Source organism: Rhipicephalus sanguineus, chromosome 1, assembly GCF_013339695.2.
Source record: "Rhipicephalus sanguineus isolate Rsan-2018 chromosome 1, BIME_Rsan_1.4, whole genome shotgun sequence".
NCBI classification, from domain to species: domain Eukaryota; kingdom Metazoa; phylum Arthropoda; class Arachnida; order Ixodida; family Ixodidae; genus Rhipicephalus; species Rhipicephalus sanguineus.
The window spans coordinates 111,487,546-111,510,983 of record NC_051176.1 but is presented as its reverse complement, the minus strand read 5'-3'; the positions used below and the strand labels follow the sequence as shown (position 1 = coordinate 111,510,983).

The window sequence follows — 23,438 nt, the reverse complement described above, 5'->3', positions numbered from 1 at the left end:
GTACGATATTTTGTACCTTTTGAATACGAAAAATATAGGCAAACTTAACATCTGTTTTGTATTCTAAATTGAATGTTCCGTTGCTCCAGTTGTCGAGATACTAAAGCCACATCCTGAATTTCAAAATATAATTAGAATATATTTTAAATAACATGAAACAATGCAGGGTTCACAACTAGCGTTTTAGAAGACGACACTGGCATTCAATTTCACTGCCGCCTTGGCGCTCCTGGAGAAGAAAAAGATGGCATGGAGTTGTGTCAGGTGTATAATGAAAGATAAGACACTTCAGATTCAAGGTCCCAACATTTCCGCATTATGGGCCAACACAAAGGCACCCCCAATGAACTGACTAGCTCGGCTTGAGTCATGAGAATAGAAAAATTGGCCCTGGTTCTCAGCCAGGCTGCTGTTCTTGATGAGGCCGATGTGGTGGCATGTCTTATCGGCAGCCATGTCATCTTTACACAATAATGCCTGAATAGATAGCACAAAATAGGGAAGTGGCAACCCTCAACAAAATCATTAGAGTGAACCACGAAGCATATGTAGGTAACGCAACATGTATAATGCCAGATATTTTCAAAATACTGCATCTCTTCAAGCTGAGCACATGCAATGAAAGAATATGAAAATTTAGCTACTATCATATTGATATAATGATTGAATATAAATCTGTAATGGCCTTTTAGCTACCATCACTGTAACCTTCCATAAGGCTTCCTTTCAAATAAAGTGTGACCCATTTACCACTGGCTAACTTTTTCCATACAATGTGCATCAAAGTAAGAAAAAAAGATTAGAGCTTGACTTGACTTACAAGTTGTTTTGTGTTATGAAAACGTGAAGAGCTCAACTTCACAACAAACAATTTCTTGTGAAAGAAAATGTTAGTCCTTTGAACTTGTACAAAAAAACAAAAACAAACCCTACTGATTGTTATTTGTTCATGGAGGGTTCGAGAAAAAAAAAAAAGAGCAGCCAGGAGTATGTTTCCCTTTTGCACATAATCCTAGACAATCATGAAAACCCACCACGACCTACACTGAGAGTATATACTAACCTTCAAAACTTTGCACACCAAGGTCTTGTCACCACTTGCTAACTCGATGAAGGCAGTTTTCGTTTCAAGTGTCCAGCCATCCTATGAAAAAAAAGACAGAGAGATAGAGGTGAGGGCTAGAGAAACATTTTTAGCGTTCTTTAAATGCAGTTGCCAAAAAAAAATGATGTCACAGCATTTACAAAAAGGAGCTAAAGTACTGATCCAGCAAAAAAAAAAAAAAAAAATACAAAATAGAAACTTGTGTGGTCAAGAAAATGAAAAACATCATTATAATTCTTATGAATACTGACAACAGTACACATCACATGCCTTTAAAGGTGCCATCTAGTTTTTCTATGAATACACTGCTTTCCTCCCAACCACATCAGTAAAAACATTGCTTCCCTCCAAACAGGAAAAAGAACCACGGTACATCTACCTAGTCAATGTTTTCAAGTTTCCACAGTTCACCAGGTGTTCAGTGAGCGCTACAGAACTTTATTTTATCTTGAGATGAACTCACAATAACGCACGTGATGCTGTCACTCTCTAGTGTGTATGACAAGAGACAAAAACACCTTAATTAAGGTGAATAGTACTGTCAAAATTGTGCTTGCAGGTCCTATTTGAGCAGTAAATAATACTGTTGAATTGAAAAGAAAATACTAGAATGGAGAAAATATTAGGATCCACAATGACTAACACCTTCAAGTAAACATTAATTAGCAAACACAATGCAGCATGACAACTGCGCTCCCCATTCACAATATTGGGATGCTTGCCACCAGGAGGAACATACACTCAGCACATACATGACATCAATCTCCTCACCACTCTACACCTGCCACGTAATCTGCTGGTGGTTAAAAAAGAGGGTTCCTAGCTTACAGTTTAATTCAATTGGACTCATATTTAAGTGATTTTAGGGAAATACAAAGCACTGGTGCTAAACGTCATGATTGCTTTTTAATGTTAAGACAGTGGCACACATTGTAAAAAACACTCCAGCAACAGCGAGGCCAAAGCACATATTTAAAAGCAGCACCTACACTGTGGAAACAGCGAACATACAATATTTGTTGAGAACTGAAATAAAGAGTGACACGTCACAATGGATGGATGGAACACTAGAACGTTGGCCACGTCGATAATTGGAATCTTGTCGAAGGAGAAATGCTTTGTGCACAGTGCAACGTAGACCTCATTCATGTTATCTTCGACAGGCTAAATCAAGGCCGACAACTTTCAATGTTTCGAAATTCGTCTAGTTATGGATGTATATATGCATAGGAAGCAAGCTGAGCAGCCAGGACTGCGTGTCATAATCTGCTGAAGTGGATGCTTCCATCATGGCAGGTGGCGAAGAGTCTATTTGCAACTTGCATAAAAAAACTGGAAGAAATGCAACTTTTTCTTTCGCCTTGGTGAAGCAGTCCACTGTGAAATATGAGCAAGTAATTGGGAAGGCCAGCAGTAATCGAGGAGCTGACATGTGCCTTATGAAGCAGATGCCAGTGTTTGTACAGACATGTCCAGCCTTGATCACTTCAGGTTAACCTTAAAATAAGTTCATAACGCACAAAAGAAGTGCACAACATTAATACAATAAAAGGTCTGTTTCAGTCATACACAACAGTGAGACAAAATTAATTGTGAAGTTCAAGAAAAACACAGGTATAAGAGAATAAGCTGTCTGCCAAGGACAGGCTGCCAAATGCAAGCAGCCATACATCTTTCACCTCTTACTATAGCAGTGTCATTGTAGTGATATTCCCCCCCCCCTTTTTTTTGCCTTTGTCAAGAGCTGAGTAGCCACACTAAGTTTCCTCAGTGTATGCAGTGGAGAGAATGGCAGTGTTATAAAGTTATAATTAGGGCTCCGTGTTTTCGGAGTTTTTTTTCCATGAAATTTGGAGGGTGTTTTTCGGAGTTTATTTTCTTGGCGGGAATTCGGCGTTTATCGGGGTTTATTTCTGCTTAGTCCCCAATTCTATGAAATTTGGAGTTTAAAGGGACTCTAAAGTGAAACAATGAGTTGGTTTAGATTGATAAATTGTACTCAGAAAACATAATATAATTAATTACACCATCATAGGCATATTAATAGAGAAGAAATGAAGGTCAAAGTCTCATTTTAAATTTTGCACCGCAATATTATGCAATGAGCATTGTGCACTATATAACAGCCAACTATGTGGAGTTATATGAATGAAACTATCGCATATAGTACCACGACTTCACTGCAGATGACACAACATACTGTTTTCTTTTCAGACTCTTCATGACAATTTAAATTATAATCTCTACAATAAAGGACTGTGGATCAGTGATAGAATAAAGCATGCATGCTTGATTCTATCACTATAATCCACAGTCCTTTCATTTTCAACATCTCATGACATATTCTGTGTGGCTGCCAAATGCTGCAGTTAGGACCGTTATAGTGAGACCAAGAAGTACATTTGACAGTAGTCATGCAACTAGGCATTTTTGCATTGAACTCAACTTTCAGATAAGCATAAATTCTTAATAGGAAGTCAACATATTGAAGTGATAAATGAGATACGGTCAATGGTACCCATTATCTTAGCGGGTGCCCAGGAGAACGTGACAAGCTACCTCCATACATTATTAATGAGAGCTAACAGACAATAATGCCAAGGAAAGTATAGGGGGTGTTATTTCTAGTAATTAGGATATAAATGTGAAGAAAGTAAAGTGGACGAAAAGATAACTTGCCGCCGGCAGTGACCGAACCTGCGACCTTCGAATAACGCGTCCGATGCTCTACCACACAGCTACAGTGGAGGTCATCCCACCGTCCACTTCATGGGGTATATATGTACATTTAAACCTAGGAGTGTTAGTCAGCACTGATCGCAGCCATGGCAGCGAGTGTGGAACACTCTTTTTCTGCCTGTTGGCGTCACGTAGCACGTGATCGAGCCACAGCTGACCAATAATCCCTCGCATACTACCTGAAGGCATCAAGTTTGCCAGAACGAGGTTCTCGCTATGAATGAAGGAAAGAAGGTGACTTTTAAGGGCTCGTTTTGCTTTGTTAGACACAATATTAATGAGAGTCTGTTAGCTCTCATTAATATTGTGTCTAACAAAGAAAAACAAGCCCTTAAAAGTCACCTTCTTTCCTTCCTCTATACATTATAGAAGATATAAATAATAATCTCTATTTTTCATAAATTAGCATCTTATTTCAATCAGCAGTAAGTGAGACTTATTGCAGCACACAAGTAGTGGACATTAGCACTTATGAACTGCAATAATATTTACGCTATGTAACACAACCAATGATTATTTATAGCAGGGGTCTCAAGCACGCAGCCCGTCCTTTCGCTAGCAGCCCGGCCTGCACATAGGGTTGCCACCTGGCCGGTTTTAAACTGGCTCGGCCAGTTTTTTATGCAGCGGGCCGGTTGCTGGTCTGCATATAAGACTGGTCATCGTGTCTCGATTCTTTTTTTTTTTTTTTTGCATTTTATAAGCGTAAACTCAGCAATTTCAAAGGTATTAAATATTTTTCTTCAGTCACAAAACTCTCAAGCAATTTTCAACCAAATTCTATCTTGTGCCCATAAAAATACGAAGTAATTGATCCCTCCAGTTGTAGCAATCATTTAACTAGAGCAAAAAATGAACATCTGTGGCTACGTGCTTGCACCATTAAAGTAAATTATCCGCCTTTGAGGCAGCAAAGATTATGTCAGTAGCTATTCGGTAAAACTAGAGATCTCAACCTGAGAACGAGAGCTACCTCCTGGCCGTGGACAACATGTATTAAAGGACCCCTGACAGCAAAATTTTTGTTGGTGACTTTTTTACTGTAATTTGTAGCTTTGTGTCTGGTAATCCCTAAGTTAAATCGTAAATGCTCTAGCGTATCGTATAACTAATTATGGTGTAGTTAATTGTGACCATTTCCGCGTCACTTCAAAACGCCCGCCTAAAAACCACAAGAAACTAGCGCCCCATGCGGGGAAGCGTCAAAGACCACGTGCACTCAAGCCGTGGTGACGTTGAAAGCGCGGTTTTCAAATCGGGGCCCCGCGCGCGGTAGATATTGTATGGGTTAAACCTGTTAACGAAAACTACCTCGAGAGCAGGCCAGGCTGACAACAGAGCGAGAGGGGTGCGGAACAATAGGCCTCGCCGGGTGCCAGTCGTCGTATTGTGCACGTGCGCCCCGCAAACCTTCTGTGACGTCCACAATACTTGCTTTACTCGTGGAACGTCACGCGGGGCCTCTATCTACGTCATACCAGGATGTCGCAAGGTGCAGCCAACTCAAGTGAGCACTCACGCTTACTTTAAAACCAAATTAAGATATCTTAAAGGCAACGTTCGTCACTAATAATCGGTCAGATGTGCCCCCGTGCACAGGAAAGTCAAGCAACACAAACATCTCGAGGTTTCAATTTTGGTGTCAGGGGTCCTTTAATAATTGCTGGGACTTTACGCCCAAAATGGACGGCACATACTTAGACGGCATTTGCTTTTATGCCAATAGAATAGGTGGTTAGGTCCGATTTTTTTTTTTTTGTACATGTACATTACATTGACCTTCGACTAGGCAAACAATGTTACAATACATGACATTGCTTGTCAAAGACTGACCATGGTGTTTTCATTTTTTTTTTTCCAGCATAAATTCAATCACTTGTACAAGTCTACAAGCCTACTGTGCAGCCTACAGATAAACAGCAGTAACTCAAGGACAATGAGTACAGAATAGACATGCTTACAGGAGTCACAGGTTTCAAGTATTCCATGGTGGCTCGCACAGCTTGGGGTGGCAAGTCAAAGAAGTCATTTCTGAAATTGGTAAGCAAACTTGACATATGCAAAATAATTTCAAGGTGACAAAACCAACTGGCTTCATAATTCACGAGTGCAAACTAACATTAGGATCAACAAGCTTACACAGTGGAAATGCTTGGACCAACTGATGCAACCAAATAATACAAAATTAGCCCATAATTACATATTACAGCAGAGTGTTAACACCATTTCTAATAAAGAGTAACAGAAATTATAGAATTACTACAACTTAATGCATTTATATTTTAAACCTGTATATTTGTGTTACTATTCACAGCAGATTTTGATCCAGTAATAATTGCAAAATGTTGCCTAGCACATAATTTAATATGGTTTTTAACTAAATCCAGCACAAGCACCTATCTCAAACTGCAACATCATAAACAGGACACATTTAGTGGCTCCTCGACCCGATACTATGTAGACTCTGCAAGCATTGTTGACATCATGGATACTTGCGCAGAGCAATGCGAGGCACTGCTTTATTTCTATTATTCTATTCAAGACTGGTCATCTGCTCACGCCTGCAGAAACAGTGCACCATCTAGTAACCAATCATGAATCTGGCATCGGGTGCAGCAAAGTAGTGCACCCAACCAGCTTCTAAGTTCCAACAGGATGTGGCATCAAATTGAACGCTTAACCAACAGCCAACATGTGCAGACTACCTCACACCTGCAAAAAAAAATCCAGCACCACTGATGGCCTAGTTCTTCGCCAGTCCACCACCCCACCCGAGGCATTCGAGCATACTGCCACTCCCAAAGCTACAGTTTGTTTCCGACAAAAAATAGCAACTAACAATATGGTTATGTTGAAAGCTCACAAAAAATAACTAAGAAGCTTTCCTTTCAGAGAAATTCCACATGGGTCTCCTTAGAGCTTTGTGCAACAAAGGGGTGGATGGCCATTTTCGCTTTCATAGCCCTTCCTCCGCCTTGTGGGATTCTGCAGAACTGATTTGCCATATTCAGTGTTCAGGTGCTTCAAGTTGTCAATTCACCCTCGTGTTGCCAATTGCTAGCCTCATGGTTAGCTCCACTGGTAGAGCGACCATCCTGGAGAGGCATTGGTCCTGGGTTCACTCTCCAAACCAGGACGATTTTTAGTTTACTAAGCTTTCCTTTGTGAGAAGGCCACATGAGTTTTCTTGTAGCTTTGTGCCACAAATGGTTGGATGCAACCAAATTAATTTAACAGACAATTTAGCCAAGGAAAGCAAAAGGGACATTACTTGTCTTTAACTGTAGTGTAGTGATAATAACAAACTTAAATTAACTAAAGCAGACGAAGAATGGGCGGATGGCAATTTTCTCTCTCAATTTATTCATGTTTGAGATTTTAGTTTCATTCTGTAGTTGGTAAAAATAGTTAATTTGTTAAAACATAAAGGTGTGTGAGAGTTACTGTTGCCTTCTTCGATCAAGCATTTAGTGCCAGTGACTAAGAAGCATCAGAAAGCTGGACTTTCGGTTGAATGTGCCAGGAACAACATTAAGAAGAGCAATTTAAAGGAAGCTCAGATGTTCCTCTACAAGTTTCAGAAAAAACGTGGCCTGATAAAGATGAAGCAAAATGGAAAATGGGGGAAACTGCAGCTGCTGGCGACACAGGCACAAGAAGGGGAGCACTTGCAAACTGCCTTCAGCAATCAGAACTTTCACAGAACAGGCTTCTCGAAGCACTCAACTTTCACATGGTTGCTCGAACGTTGGAGCTTTCCGATACAGAAACTCAGACAATTTCCTAAAGCTTCCACCTGGGGTTCCTCATGGCTTGGGCTGGAGTGACCGCCATACGACGCACCCCTTGTTTTTATGCCTTGACCCCTTCCGTGCCATGGACGAGCTGGCCTCGGCCACACGCTTCTAGTAAGAATAGTCACGGATGAGCTCAGCTCGTCGACTGTACTTCCATTTTTCTCAAACTGCTATGAATGAGCTGGCTTCATGTTGGCACTTTGCCGCTGGCAGTGCATGTTTTATCGGGCCCTTACGAAAAATAAATGCAGATTTCAGCGATATTGTGCACAACTCGTCGAGTAAAGAAGATATTGATGCTGTGGAAGCACTCAGTTCAGTGGCTGAGATTGAAATAATTTATGACAATGGTGCCTTAAACTTTGATGTAGCAAAGCTGTATGGCATGAAATGGTTCAACCATATAAGGAAGACAAGATGCTCAAGATATGAACAGTAGCCACCGCGGTGGTACAGTGGTTAAGGTGCTTGGCTGCTGACCTGACGGTTGCGGGCTTGATCCCGGCTACAGCGGATGGGTTTTCAATGCAGGTGAAAATGTTGAGGCCCATGTACTTAGATCTAGGTGCATGTTAAAGAACCCCAGGTGGCCGAAATTTCTAAGCCATCCACTAGGTGTGTGTCATACCGTGGTTTTGGCACATATCATGCTTTTGTCACATAAAACCCCAGTAATTATTAAAACAGAAACAATTCTCTGAAATGTTTACTTCTTCAGTCAACACATCCCAAAAGCAGATGGTTACTACTACTACTACTACAACTGGCAGTGTGTGCAAGAATGGCAGTCAATGACAAATGTGCACTGGTGGCTATATGGCCATCTAGGCCGCAGAGAAGCTTGGGAAATGGGTATGATGGTTGCGTCATGCAGGTGAACAACATTTCAAGGAATCTGCAGGATCTCTGAGTTCCCACTTCAGCTTGTTACATTTACAATAAGCTACGAAAGATGGGGAATTGTTCGAGGGCTGATTTTTTTTTGTTAGACACAACCAATGAAACTAACAGACAATTAAGCCAAGGAACGCATAGGAGACATTATTTGTTGATTTTAACAGCAGTGTAATGATTATGACCTAAACTCAGTGGTGCCACTCATGAAGTGAGATTTGGAGAAAATTTTGGAGCAGTCTTGAGCACATAAATATGCATTTCAGAGTGTTTTTGAGCTTTGGAGCAACTACATGCACACTGCTAAAGACTTCTATAAGATTTCGAACACTTAGATTGACAAGCATATAATTCCAAATAGTACTGGCCTGCTCTAAAGCGATACTGCTGTGCCTCTAAACACAAAAACAATAACTGAAATTTTTATCTTCTCAGTCGAAATGAGAACAACCAACCTGTTCGCAGAGTCTGCACTTTTATTTGAAATTTAGGAAGCTGCCGAGGCCTTGGATTCTACATATCCTGAAGTTTTGCATTCACTGCTGCTAGTTTGGCTATATTATTTCTTAGCTTGGCCACATTAAAATTCTTAAAAAATTTCATCTATAGAATTTCTGTTGCATATAACCATATACTTTTTGTTCTAGGAAGCTAATGAATTAGTGACGTTCTCTTGTACTGAATACCAATGAGGTTCTCAGTTTGATAGTGAACTGATGTTTTGCAGCAATTTTATTGCAGAAAAAATTTTACTTTCCAGTTTTTCTTCATAATACAGAACGGATATACTGAGTTTACAACATGTGGGTTATCGTAAGGTCAATCTGAGCGACAGACAAAGGACCATGCACCATGTGATAAAGTCCACTACCTCAGCCGAGGTGGCCCGTTGGCATGGTGCTCGGCGCTTTTGTGCCCAAAACGAAGTGAAACACTCGGTAGGTGACCTCAAGCACGCGAGGGTATCCATGGTGCATGCGACCTATGGCACTGTGCAGGTCTCCACATCAAATATTCTGACAATCCGCCTTTTTCATGACGCCCTCGTGCATGCGCTCTCCCCTAGCGGAAAAGCCGCGAAACGTCTTATCATCTCGGAGGCTTTGCTACTGGCAATACCAGTTGTCCTGGCCCTTACCGAACCCCTACCAAAACGACAGGGCAGCACAGGAAAGTGGAAGAGGCGGATTGAACACTAGATATACTAGGGCACCTCGATGCCAACAAAGAAACGCTGGCATCGCGGTGCCCCAAGATACACTGCAGTGCCTCGCCACACATAGCCAGTCATTCAGGGAAAAAGAGCGCCGCGATGCTCGCGGTGGCACGAGCTGGGGAGAACGCTCTTGGTCTGCCTGGACGCGTAAGCCGAAACCACTTCGGTCTCTCGCCTTCGCCAGCATCTGTTCAAAGTAGCGACGACGGCACGGCCTCGTCGACCGCCGTCACGTCGTCTCTTCCCTACAACACCATTCGTGATTCGCACACTCACTATTTAAGTATTTGCACAACCCCTAGCAAAAAGGATAATCGTAGAGAAACACAATGCTTTGCAAGGGTGTGGGATTAGCCACACTGTGTGGGAATCGAGCGCGCCTTCCCCTTTGGAGCCTCGTTCCACCGCTAGTGCGTGTGCTGGCCCCGCGCGGCTCGAGCGCCGGGAACCGCCGTTATTCGGCGACATGACTACTGTGGCCACGCCGCCAGGCCTTTTTGCTCGGTGCGTGACATGCGTTGGTCTTCCCCACACGAGCCACGGGTCCGAACTTGCCTGAGCATGCTCGCGCCACCACGTGACCACGCTAGCCTTCGTCACTGCGCAACGCCTTTCCTCGTTGGCCGCCAGTGACAACCCCCTTTCCCCTTGAGCTCGCTTATGTCTGGCGCTGGCTTGCCCGTGTCAGATGCACTCAGGCCGGCACGAGAGGGTGACGCACTGCTCTGGCAGGCGGCTTCTCGTCCATGCGCTCGACTGCTGCCCTTTGTGTGAGAGTCGTAGCGCTGCTGGCAAGCGTACTCGATCGGTCTTGCAGGGTTCCCCTTACTGCCTGCAAGCCCGTGACTGTCATACTGTGCTGCATCTTGGGTTAATAAACCCGTGTTGTTTGTTGACATCCTGCCTCGAGTGCCTTTTCTGCGCCGTGCCGGAGTCGACGAACCTGGCCGTAGCATCTTTCACAGTCGCCTCGTAGGGTAAGCTTTGTGCTAAACCTATCTCCACAACTGGCGACTCCAAATACATTTCATGCAGAAAAACACGTGCTCTCGAATGTTAACCGTTTGCATCGAACCACTGCGCAAATACATCACATACACGGGATCGATTGACTCGTGGACGCTAGGCGCTTTCCCTGCAAAGCTTTTTCTTTCCTCCATGGCTGCGCACAAAGGACTGCTAGTACGGCAAGCAGGAGCACAGGCCGTGCGGTTCGATAACATCTCAAGTAGCAAACGCAATTATCGATAACTGTGAGCCGTCACACAGGTGTGCAGGCCATTATTGCCACACACATTTTGAGCTGTCACTAATTTTGGTCATGACCTCCGAGATCGGTTTGCGCATGCCATCTCGGAGGCAACGTTTTGGCGCATTTAGGCGAAAAATCATGCTTTTTTGTCAGGATGGCGCGGAAAATCTAGTTCTACAGAATTTGGTGCATTTGGCAAAAGAGTGGGAGCACTGTAAACTGAAAAGAATTAAAGTGGACGAAAAATCACCCTTTCCATCGGTGGGATCCGAACCCACAACCTCCGAATTACGCGTCCCATGCTCTACTGATTGAGCTACAATGGAGGGTGCTCCCTCATCCACTTTGTTGGGCATTTATGTGCGTTCAATCCCTGGGAGTGTTAGTAAGTGACACACGTAGCCAAAGCGACAAGTGTGGAACACTCTTTTTACCAGAGAGCATCACATGGCACATGATCTTTGCACGAGGTGGCAGCTGACCAATAAACCCTTGCATGCCACATAAGGTATCAAATCTGCCAGGACGAAGCCCTCACTATGAAAATACAAAGGGGAATTGTTCGAGGCACTTGTTTCTTTGTTAGACAAGCATCACCCTTTCTGTCAGTCGGTTCAGGACCCACCGATGGTAAGGGTGATTTTTCGATAACTTTAATTCCTTTCAGTTTAGGTCATAATGATTACACTAAAGTTAAAATGAACAAATAATGTCCTCTATGCTTTCCTTGGCTTAATTATCTGTTGTTTCATTGGCTGTGTTTTACAATAAACTGAAACGTGCACATTCCAGTATACAGAGAGCAAAGAAAAGCAGTCCTCAAAAGTAAAAATAGGAATATGTACAAATGTGTTCACAGCATGGCTTCTTTTAGGAATTAATACCATGGCTGCTAATAAATACGATCCCCTTTTCAGTGCACAGCAAGAGGGGGCTGTAAATGGTACACGAAATCTGCTTTTGTTGTGTGCCATGATCTAATGCATGCTTGTTACCTCCCTTCAACAGTACAACATTCTTTGATTTCTATAAATCATTGTATTTACTGGCGATAATGTAAATCTTTGTTCTTTTTGTGAGGGCTTAGTCACCGCAAGATCCTGCTCCATGACTTGCGGTTGTATAAAAATGTATTACCCATGTATAGCATACTTATTTTTTTAAATTGTTCAAAATGGCCACAGCCTTCTGTAGCAATGTTTTTCAAGACCTTGGTGTTTGGATAAAAAATTATATGGAGAATGCTTCTTGCTGCAAATGCCTTGCAGAAAATGCTTTCTATTTATCTAATGGCTCTTTCATGTTAGTGAATTAAAAACCCTGCAGTGGTTACTACGAACCTTTTGATACTTTCTGAACAATGCCTCAAGGTCTGTGAACCACAGTATGAGAAAAACAAATCAGAGGCACTGGCTTTACAGGTACAATGATGTGGTTACACATTGTCTCTCAGCCAACCAAAAGGCAACCAATAAAAGTTCAAGGCACACCCTTTGTCAAGAGTACACAGGCTACTGTGTATCCTCAACCATTTCACACCCGACTACCACACCTGATCCTCATATGGTAAGCATAAGGGTCTGTTTCATTGCACAGAGGGTTACAATGTAGGACATGCCATGAGAGAGCCTGTTAGAAAGCCCGTGACAGCTTGCCAGTCCCAGCCAACATAGTCCAGACACTTAAGAGACTGCATGAGTATTTATTCACAAAACTGCCACAAATATTACAGCAAGAGGGGCATGAAAAGAACACCTTTAAAAAGTTTGCCTTGAGCACTCGGCTTTTGTGGCATATGTAGTATATGCATTTTTATATTTACAATGATTTATCTTTAGGCACAACACAAAGCAGCAGAAAACAATGAACAGCAGAGAGAAATAAGCAACACATTCTTGACCCCTGTGACTTTCAGCAACTGTGCTGCTACTGACTTCAATTGCTTCAAGAACCTGTCTTAACAAGGCATGTACTTCTCATGTACTATATGACACATTACACTGCCACAAGCCAGCACAAAAAAAAATTACAATGTCATTCTGACATGTAGTTTTGCAACATTGTGTTACTCCATCCATGAGGAGCGTTAAAATTTTTTTTGTAAAGCTTGATGCACCATTAAAAGGTCTCAGATACATAAAAACCATGAAGAATTCTGGTGATTGCATGCACACAAGTTTACTAGATTCGAAACTGCCTCTGCAGTATGAGAACTTACCTCAAGAAACGCACTTCTGTTTTCTTGAGAAACGTAAGTGTGCCATAGTCAATAAAAAGCACCTGCATGAAGACCGCAGCACTACCGTAAGAATCTGAAGGCATTTCATAGAAGTCACTTAAAAGAAGTTAATGATGCTGACATGCATAAAGCTCACAAGCCAAAGCTCTTTAGCATTAGTCCCCAATTAGGGACTTTAGTAAATAGCCACACATGCAAACAGCCCTTCCCACAGGCAAGCTAGCAGATGGCTTACTTTGAGGGAAGAATGGAGGTGTGGCCGGCATGACTGGAAGCTGAGATTTCCAGTTATAACTCTTCCCACAAATATTTTGGCATTAAGAGGGCGCCGCAATTTAGTACCAGCCTGATTCTAATAATAGAATAGTGCCAGCCTGATTCTAATAAAATAAAATGCATGGTTGCACCATTATTATACATTCTAGAATAAGGCAAAGGCTAGTCAGCAATGGCATGCTGCTGGTAGTCTTAGCACTGACACAAGCATGCTCTTCAATAATAAAGCACTATAGGTGCAAAATAGTGAACCAATAACATGCAATGTAATAATAATATGCAATGAGTGTGTTTCATTTAAAAAGCTTAAAAGTGAACTAGTGATGAATAGTGACTATTGACGAAAAAATACCAGATGTAAAAATGCGTTCTGAATGTGCTAAGGGAAAGTGCTTTTTTCTTAATCATCAGACTGAGAATACAGTAAGGCATATACAGGGTCTTTATCAAACAATACAGATTTTTTATAAAAATCCTATGACAGTAAGGCACCTGTTGTTTTAGTACACTAACTCCACGTCGAGGCTGAAATACTTTGCTGCAGTTAAAATGACACTGTTGCGACTAATTCACAAAAACTCATTAATTATATTTTTAATTATTGACTTGAGAGCAGGAGTTTATATTACAAGGTTGTAGTGCACGCCAATTTATGGCATGCCTATCTCTTAGAAATCACCAAAGTTGCACGTAGTTCGAGATAGTCGTCATCGAATTTAAAGAGAAAATTGAAACTGATCGCGCAAGGCGTGCACCAAGCGCGACAGTTCTGCTACGTCAGACCAGAACTACCCGTCACAAGGCAGTGACAAAATCTGAATGAAGGCGCGCTGCGGCTGTATGTTTTCGTGAAAAGCTGCAAAAAAAGTTATGTCACTTGTGCCCGCGCATCGCCTTACTTCTGCGCATAGTGTTCGAAGCTTATCCGTTTGTTTCGAACTGTGCACAAAAAAACTGCGATATCAATCTTTTCTTTGTCTGGGAAGCATAAAAGTCAGGGGTAGCCACTGCGGCACTTCTTGCAGACAGACAAAATAGTTTTTCACACCTCTTTATAGTTTAAGAAAGAAACAAATAAGCACCACCCACCGTATGCAAACATTAAGCTGTCTACTTGTGTATTTCAGAATGCTTGCTGATTTTTCTGACCCGATTTTGCTGCAGCGTGCCTTTATTCAAATTTCGTCACTTTCCTGTCACATATTGTTCCAGTGATCGCCGCACTTTGCGGGGGCCGGGTGCGATCAGTTTTGATTTCGCCTTTGAAATTCGATGATGAATATCTCGAACTACGTGCCACTTTTGTGATTTCTAAAAAATGGGTATGCCATAAATTATCATGCACTACAGCTTCCTAATATAAACAACTGCACTCAAGCCAATAATTAAAAAGTTAATTAACGAATTTTTGTTAATGAGCTGTGTAAATGTCATTTTATGTGCGGGAAAGTATTTCCACCTCGATATAGGACTCGTATGCGAAAACGCCAGGATCCGCCAGGATCCGCCAGGATGTATTGTCCAAAAAAAAGCACCCTGTAGGATAATTAACCCTTTGAGACGCTATGTACCCAATTGTGTACACCACTTGTTTTTGCTATTTGTATCGACTAGGGGCTACGAAAGAGCAAGATACGTTGAGCTATGGATGAATTGAGCTTCCTGCATCGTAAATTTGTTTTCATTTAACTTCATTTTCCAGCGTACTATTGCATATGATAACTTTGCGGAAGGCACTACCATATTTGACGAGTCGTTCGACGTGCCGATTCTCGCGACCCACGTCGAAAGTATAAATTTTCTTTGCTCAGTATGGACATAACCGAAAGCGAGTTTGCACTATATTTCTAGCCTGAGATTTAATTCTATTTATGCAGAAACAGAGCATGAATGGCTTCAGAATAAATAGATATTTAATTACATAACAATAAGGAATCATTACCATAACATACATAAATGAGCGTATTATGACATTATTTTTGTTGCAATATATTATCGAGTGCCTCGAAATAACATTGTATCGATTTGACGCATTTACAGACATTCCTTCATAGGTGGTGTCTGAAAGGGTTAATGGGTTATTACATTTTCCACAGATAGAAAATCCTTCACTGGTCAAGATGCAAGATTGTGTACCATATGTGTGTCCTATTCTTAGAAGAGTGAAAATAGCATTTGCTCTTTTTTTCTTTTTTTTGTGACCAATTTCCTAAGCGTGGTTTTATTAAGTGGAGCTTGTTAGACGTTCCAGCATCCCTCAAGCGTTTCCAATAGCTCCTTGGTCCATCGCACACAAACTGTTTTGTTGTTTGGCTGCATAGATACTGCCAAATAGAGATTGTTCATTACTGGCAATGTATGTGTTGCGAATTTAATGTTTCAATAACATTTAAGGAACCCGTCTAAAAAACTGCCCTCTGTAGTCGTGCATTCCTGATGTGTAGTACAGCTGAGAGCAGTGTAGGTCCCTGCATAATGAGAAGAATAGCCCCACTGCTGCATAAGACACATCAACATGCGACTTTGAAGTGTCAGTATAAAATTCAGGACATGGATACTTGTATTGTAGCTCTAGGAAGTGCATCTGAATGTTTGTAGCAGGGCATGCATCATAACACCTACAAAAGATGCATCACAGTCTATGAGCTGCTAATGTCCCAGTGGGAACTGTTTAGCTGAAGCCATTAGGTGATGTTGGAGAGGGAACATCCACACCAACAGTGCAAAGAGTGAAGTTCTTGGACTCTTAGTAAATGGAATGCAAGGCCAGACACAGTTTGCCTCCTAGAGCAACAGGCAGACCAAATAATGGCCATATGTTGATAATTGCTGATGCAGCTAAAACCCCCGAGACACATATAGTAAGCTAAAAAAAAGGGGCAGGAGTCAGGGGAAGTTGGAAGCTTGCGATTAAAAATTCGTAAACAGGGTTTCTGTGCTGGAGCCGACGTTTGGACAAGCGGACTTGTCTTCTGCAACTTCTTCAGGTTGCAGCTTTGAATAAAAGCCCACTTGTCGAAATGTCGGCTCCAGCACACAAACCCTGTTTACGAATTTTTCGTGAAGGTACTTGGAAGCGCAGAACACAAAAAATACACAAGAAGAACTAGACAAGACGAGCGCTCGTCTTGTCCAGTTCTTCTTGTGTCTTTTGTGTGTTCTGCGCTTCCAAGTACCTTCATGGATCAGTACAAACTCGCCCAACTTTCTGTTCTTCTAAACCGAATTTTTCGTATGATGAGCTGAATTACATACCTTCCATATCACCAACCCATCCAATCAAACGATAATAAATTTAACACTATCATACAGAAGGCAACAAAGCACGCTCTGGGAGTCCCTATTAACGCCTCGACTGAGTGGCTTGTAGTCCTTGGAGTGCATGACATGGGGCGAGCTACTTAAGGCACCTGTAAGCTAATTATAACAACTAAGACTCATCCTTATGGGCAGGCACCTCTTAGGCTGCCTCGAATATACCCATCATTGCCACCCAATAACCAACTACCTGCCCACCTATTGCGTTTAATCCAGGTAGCACTAATCCCACAAAACATGCACGCCAAACACCATGAAGAAAGACGAAAGGCCCATGCCAAATACCCCTGTAAGCTACCCATGTCCCAACTTCACAGTACAGCTTTCTACCCAAACACTTCTTCACCCAAGAGAGGACAGGTGCCTGTATTTACATATGACTAACACAACACATACCATCTGTCACCGTCCTTAAAGCTTGCCCTAGTGAGGGTGAGGCGGTGACCATAGCAAAAACCATCTCACACATCTTAAAGGGCCAGTAAACAGGCTCCGTCTTTTTTTTTACACCCCCCAACAAGCTCTCCAGTTCGTACAGTAGACCGCGGTGATCACATTTTCCGAATATTACAGCGCTGCGCTCTGAGGAGACCCTCCATTTCGAAAAACAATTCCCGCACCTCTTTCCTTCGCGTAACCAATCCCCCTCGTACGCGCAGTGACGCAAACTTGCCCATGGGCTACTTGACGTACCACTGAGCTCGTCGATTGGTCTAAACCAGGTCTCAACAAGTTAACATCAGTTCCTGTTCCCACCCACTGCTACGAAACTGCACCTTGTTTCTTGGCCGTGCGGTGATGCAGTTTCAGCCACACAGTTGTCATGCGTATATTCTTCGCACTGTATGGCACCTGCACGCACTTCGCCCGCACTTCGCCTTCGACATAAGCAACACGTGGAGGAAGCGTTGTTCAGTTGTCAGCTGCAAATCGAGCGGAGAGAGGGGGGAATCTCCTGTAGCTCGGACGGCACGCGCGGGGTTCTCCGCGCTTTTCTCTCGCACCCCTTTGTCGTCTTGGAAAGCAAGCACGCATTCCTGAGCACTGCATTATGAACTGTCTCAAAGGTTTAAAAATACCGAAGAGCCGAAAACTGCCCTTCAAGTGACGGAGCACGTGCGACAATGTAAACAATAAACAACCAAGAGCCGCAGCAAGCGGAAGCGCATTGTGACTGATCGAGCTCGTCGATGATGTCAATTGCTGACATTGTGTCACGTTGCCGAAGTGGGCAGAGTCACGATGACGGGCTACGCCTTCCCCTCCCTGTGGCGGAGAAGGGTGGCGAGGCCGTGCGAAAATTTGAAACCAGCTGAAACGGCTGTTCTAACCCCTGTAACTTCCTTATTATAGCATGTACTCACAAAATTCTTGCGGCAGCATGTTCACAAAGCAAAAGTGCGCATATTTATCTTCATTACAATTTTTGGACCTCGTGGCTGTTTACTTGCCTGTTTACTTGCCCTTTGAACAACATAGGCCGCAGCATGCACTTCATAATTACAGATTTGTGGGATGCCTGTAGAACGATTTGACATGAAACTAACCTCCACCACTCCACATACCGAGCCTTGAACCAAATAGCCATCACCAAAGCATCGCACAAGATCGGGCTTATCTGGATGCTTGGCCATGCCTCATTGCTAGACAATGATTGTGCACATGCAACAGCACACACTTCATAATTACAGATTTGTGGGATGCTTGTAGAACAATTTTACATGACACTAACCTCCACCACTCCACATACCGAGCCTTGAGCCCAATACCCATCACCACAGCATCACACAGGATCAGGCTGATCTGGATGCTTGGCCATGCCTCAAAGCTAGGCAATAAGCAATCGTGCACATGCGACAGCCTGAGGACTTACCTGCTGGGCAGGCCTACGCAGTTAGGTGGCCAGTCAAGACCCGTAACCCTACAACATCCCACACACAATCAGAGATATTCTGGATTACTGTAGACAGAGCCATTCCCTGTAGTATAAGCCACCTCTGCCATCCTTCACCTATAAACAAGCAGTTTCTTTGAGGCACCTTCAAACTGCCACCCAAACCTACTCTGCCTACACAACTTCTCGCTTACTTCCCATCCCAATAAAGGGCTGAGATGCAGCACCCCACCTACGACTTTTCATGTCACAGTGGAGCATCAGTGCTTCTTGCATCATCCCTCTAAAGCCCCCCACGCCAACCTATCTGCAGAAGGAGGCAGTCTTATGCTGCAGTGAACCTCGGTTGCTGCTAGAGCTCATTCAGTTGGCTCAAAACGTAGCAGTGACCATGGGGGCCAAGGAATAGGGGTTCCAAAAATAACTGAATTATTGATTGCTGCTTCTCCCTCACCAATATTTGAATTTGATCCAGCTTGAAAGTTTCACTGTTCAAACACCCATGTAAACTCCAACGGTTTTTTCTATACTCAGTATGAATAGTAACAGAAATGAACGAAGGAAAAAGACAGCACCGGGGTGGATGTTTCAAAGGACCACACACTTTCGCGACACAATAAACTGCCTATAAGATGGCTATATTTTCAAGTTACCTATATAACATCAAGCTTCAGTGAAATTCATGCAATAATATTGACTGCTGTTTTCAATGTGCCAACGAGCAGATTTCTTCCACCTGCTGATAAAACTTCTTGTTAGGCCACATGGAAAAGCCACTGTGCAACGAGTTGCCACACGGTAAGAAAATTCACTGTACTGAAGTGGTTCAGTGTTGTGAACTGTTATAAATTTTTATTTCTCGGAACCAGTAATTTATGCAGTTTAACAGCCTTAAAGAAAGGTCCTTAAATCCCAGAAAAAATACTAGCAAGCCTTGGAGCATGCTAAATTATTTATTAGGGCTGACAACACTCTCAGCAAAACCTCCTCTGCACTCAGATCTTTGTACGTAATACCCTTGTCACACTGGAGACTTTAATACCATTAGATTAAAAAAATAAATGCAACAAATGCAATTCAACCTGTAGAAATGCTACACTTGATATTATCAATTAATGTCGCTTGGTCACAATATCAATGGCAACCATTCTAAAAAAATGCCAACCAAAGTTGATCAAAGCAGATATACAATGACTGAAAGAACAATCCATTAAAAAAATCTGGAGTGTTACTTCACTGAATATAACATTTTACTAACCAGTGTAACAGCTATATGTACTTCAGAATGTCTGGCTAGTGTGCTCATGTTGCCATTTCTGAATGCCTGATAAAAGAACACGTGTGTCCAGGCCCCAGAGTGTTTACAATAAGGATGACAAAGAAAGCGGGGTGGCTAGACATGGCTGAGGTAGAGTAACAATATTTTATGATAGCCTGCTGTGCAGGTTTTCTACTTAAAATAACAGATACCTTCAAGCACGCAAAAATGATACCTTTTTGCATGCACAGTATTGAAATTATGAGAGCTCAGTGCCTTGCTTTACTCTGTTTATGGAGTGGAAAGTGTACAGTGCCGTCCACTCTTAGGGTGAACACGGCTCAGCGTGGCCGCGCTCTGCGGAGCGCCAGTGCATCCAGCCAACGCCGGTGCTGGCACGCCCGTGATCGCTTCCCTGTAGTACAGCAAGAGGAGCACGTTCCCAAGCGTCTGCGCCGTTTCGTTTCGATGCGCAGAGCGCGGCCATGCTGATCCGTGTTCACCCTAAGAGTGGACGACACTGTACATTGCCTACACAGCTGAACAAGTTCCTGGAACTGTTGCAATAGTCAAGTAAAACATTTGATACTACACCATGAAACAACTATATTGCAGTCGAATAATGCCACTGAACACTAATGTCATTAAAGTATTAAAGGGGTTTAACTCGCACCAAGCAAGCATTTGCTAAATGGAGGGCCTTTACCTGGCAAATACTCGGATCGGCGTCAAGCCCCACCACCAAACCCCGGTGCCAGTCGGAGTTGCCTTCACTGTAGGTATAAGATGCTGCACAGGGCATCCCCACATGTACCAGCTTGTCGTCAATGAGGTAGGCACTCGACTCAGGACCATTATACACCTGGCCAGAGGACAAATGAGGAATCTCTATTATTCACAGAACGTCGCAACATCAAGTAGGCTGGCAAGAACACCATTTATTAGGATGCAACAAAATGTCATTTAGCTTACAATTACTCTGGTGAGAAAAAAAAAGTCGATGCTTACTAAACAACAGCCACTGGAATGCCTTCATCTGGCAGAGAAGTTAGAAGGGTCATCACATCAAACTTCTGATTGAATTACAAATTGTGTAAGACAATGGAAGACAATTTTAAGGTCTGTTTACTGCAAGTGGCAGAAGCAGGTGCAGGAGCTGGGAGGAGGTCATGGTCACCTTGTGAAGTTTATGTTATTCTTACTTCACAAATTTAAAGTATTGTGGGTGTGATGTGCTGTGCAAAAAATCCAGAGCTGCTGTTTGCTTACAGGGAAAGCTTTCTGCTGGCACACTTACACAGCTGTAAGCATGCACCATGTCACCATGGTACACACATGATTTTAGAGTGTTTTGGAGTGGACAATAGCGTTTCCCCACAATTTTTGACACTGCTTAAGCCATGCCAGAATGGCCGTTGCTATTGATCGGACAGGCTTAGGTGCAACGATTACAAACTGAAACTGGAAAAGTTAAAATGTGCTCTAACAGCCATATTGTTTTTGAACCATATTGGCCACTCTTGGTTTAAAAAATGTGAATAGTTGAATTGTTTGCCTTCCAAATACATTTATATAATCAAGGAATGCTACAAGCTTATCTTAATAGAGTTGAATGTTTAATAAATTGTAGTATCGCCGCCGGAGGTACCGTCCGGCGAGCCAAGAAGGGCGGCTCCGCGCCGGAGCGCACGCAGCTACGTCAAGACAGGTCGGGAATGGGGAGGGGACTCTAGTTTATTTACAAAGAGATTGGTCATATGAGTTCGTACATGAAATGCCCGTTGTGTGGTGCTCTGCATCACACAATCGAAACTGAAACTGGTAAGGCGCGACACCACATCATCTCCCCCTAAAAAGGAAATGAGTTGTACTCTGTATATGACATTGAAAAGTTTGTATGAAGTAACACGTTGGCACACAATCCTTGAACATCTTGTAGGAAAATGTGCAAAAATAAGTAACATCATTATACAATAGTTATCACACGTAGGAATGTATTCTTTATTAGGACAGTATTTATGTGACCAGAGTTGACGTAGTTTGACTAAACTTGATGTAATGAATTTTTATTGCATGAGCCCATTTAGGAACCGGTATAAGTAGTAATTAGGAACTTAGTGTCAGTAAGTAAGTATGATTATGTAAGTATGATTAAGTAAGTATGATTAAGTATAGTATTATGCAGTAAGTAATGTATGAAAGTAGAACATAAAAGTAGTATATAAGCAGTATAGTAGTATATGAAAAAGAGTATTATGAAGAAAATATATATATCAAGGAACGTAGTCCTTGTACCGTGTCGGCTTTCTTCGGTGCCGTTTGGGACGAAGGGGACGGTTAGTAGAAGAATTTGAGCCTTGGGGCTCGCCTACACGCTCACTTTGTAGTGTCGCCGCTGGAGGTACCGTCCGGCGGACCAAGAAGGGCGGCTCCGCGCCGGAGCGCACGCAGCTCCGGCGCGTGTGGCGCTCTATCGAAACTGAAACTGGTAAGGCGCGACACCACATAAATCTTCATTCTTTGCAACATCAAATGTTGTTCTTCACACCACTGATAGCTAATGTGGCAATAAGGACCTAAATTAAAAATGCACTCATCACAAAAGTACAAAAAATCATTGGATGAAAAGAATTTCAGATGGCCACGAACAATCTAGAAGAGTGATCGACAGAGGTACTGATACTGGTGAAATGTGACCCTTCGCTACCAACACAGGTGCATATCGATGCATCATGTGCAGCCTTCGGAACAGTAGCGTCACAAAAACACAGAAGCGAGACAAGAATCAGAGTACACAAGAAAGTGCTGGATTGTAATAGATACAAAAATTTAATGGATCCGGAGGCAATCACAGTGCACTGGGAAGTGACTGATAGATTCCACAACTATCTGAAAGGGTTCCGGAACTTTGCAATATACATAGACTACAAAGGATCTACCTCACTCGCTCAAGAAACCTTTATACATGCTCTTGAAAATGAACCAGAATGATGACAAAGAACACCGCATTGGCTGTAGGACATCACATATCGCCAGTTGGCAAAGCAAGGAGGCATTGCTCAAGGGAGCCCAGCTGTGTTCACATACACTTCAGTGTATACCTTCTGAACATATTTTTGTTCCTACTATAATAGACAAGAATAGACAAGCCATGAAGTGTGGGGACAGAGCATGGACACTGGACCATGGCACTGAGCTTGAGTGAGTGGCACAGGTGTAAACAGAAGCACCTGGGGAGTCCTAAGTTGTGGATCAGATGCCTGGACAGTGGGGACAACTATTGCTTTCATGCTTTTTAGCGGTGGCATACAGAGACATGTACAGTCTGCTTTAATCCAGTTTAACCTTCACTAAATCGTTCTTTTTGACTCGCAGCATTGTTCCTCATACCAGTGATGGCTAACACAGTGATGCTACCGAGGACTTCTGATTTGGAGCAATTTTTGGAGC

The 23,438-nt window shown here is 42.7% G+C and overlaps 1 protein-coding gene across 1 annotated transcript in view; it reads right to left on the bottom strand.

The window, feature by feature from the left end:
* LOC119396079 (uncharacterized) overlaps positions 1–23,438 on the bottom strand; it is a 101,088-nt gene that overhangs the window by 24,097 nt on the left and 53,553 nt on the right. Inside the window, exons 9-12 of the mRNA XM_037663164.2 lie at positions 20,695–20,850; positions 13,222–13,283; positions 5,806–5,875; positions 1,064–1,144 (exon numbers count right to left, since the gene is read on the bottom strand). Coding sequence (XP_037519092.1) covers positions 1,064–1,144; positions 5,806–5,875; positions 13,222–13,283; positions 20,695–20,850 — 369 coding nt within the window. The remainder of the gene's footprint in view (positions 1–1,063; positions 1,145–5,805; positions 5,876–13,221; positions 13,284–20,694; positions 20,851–23,438) is intronic.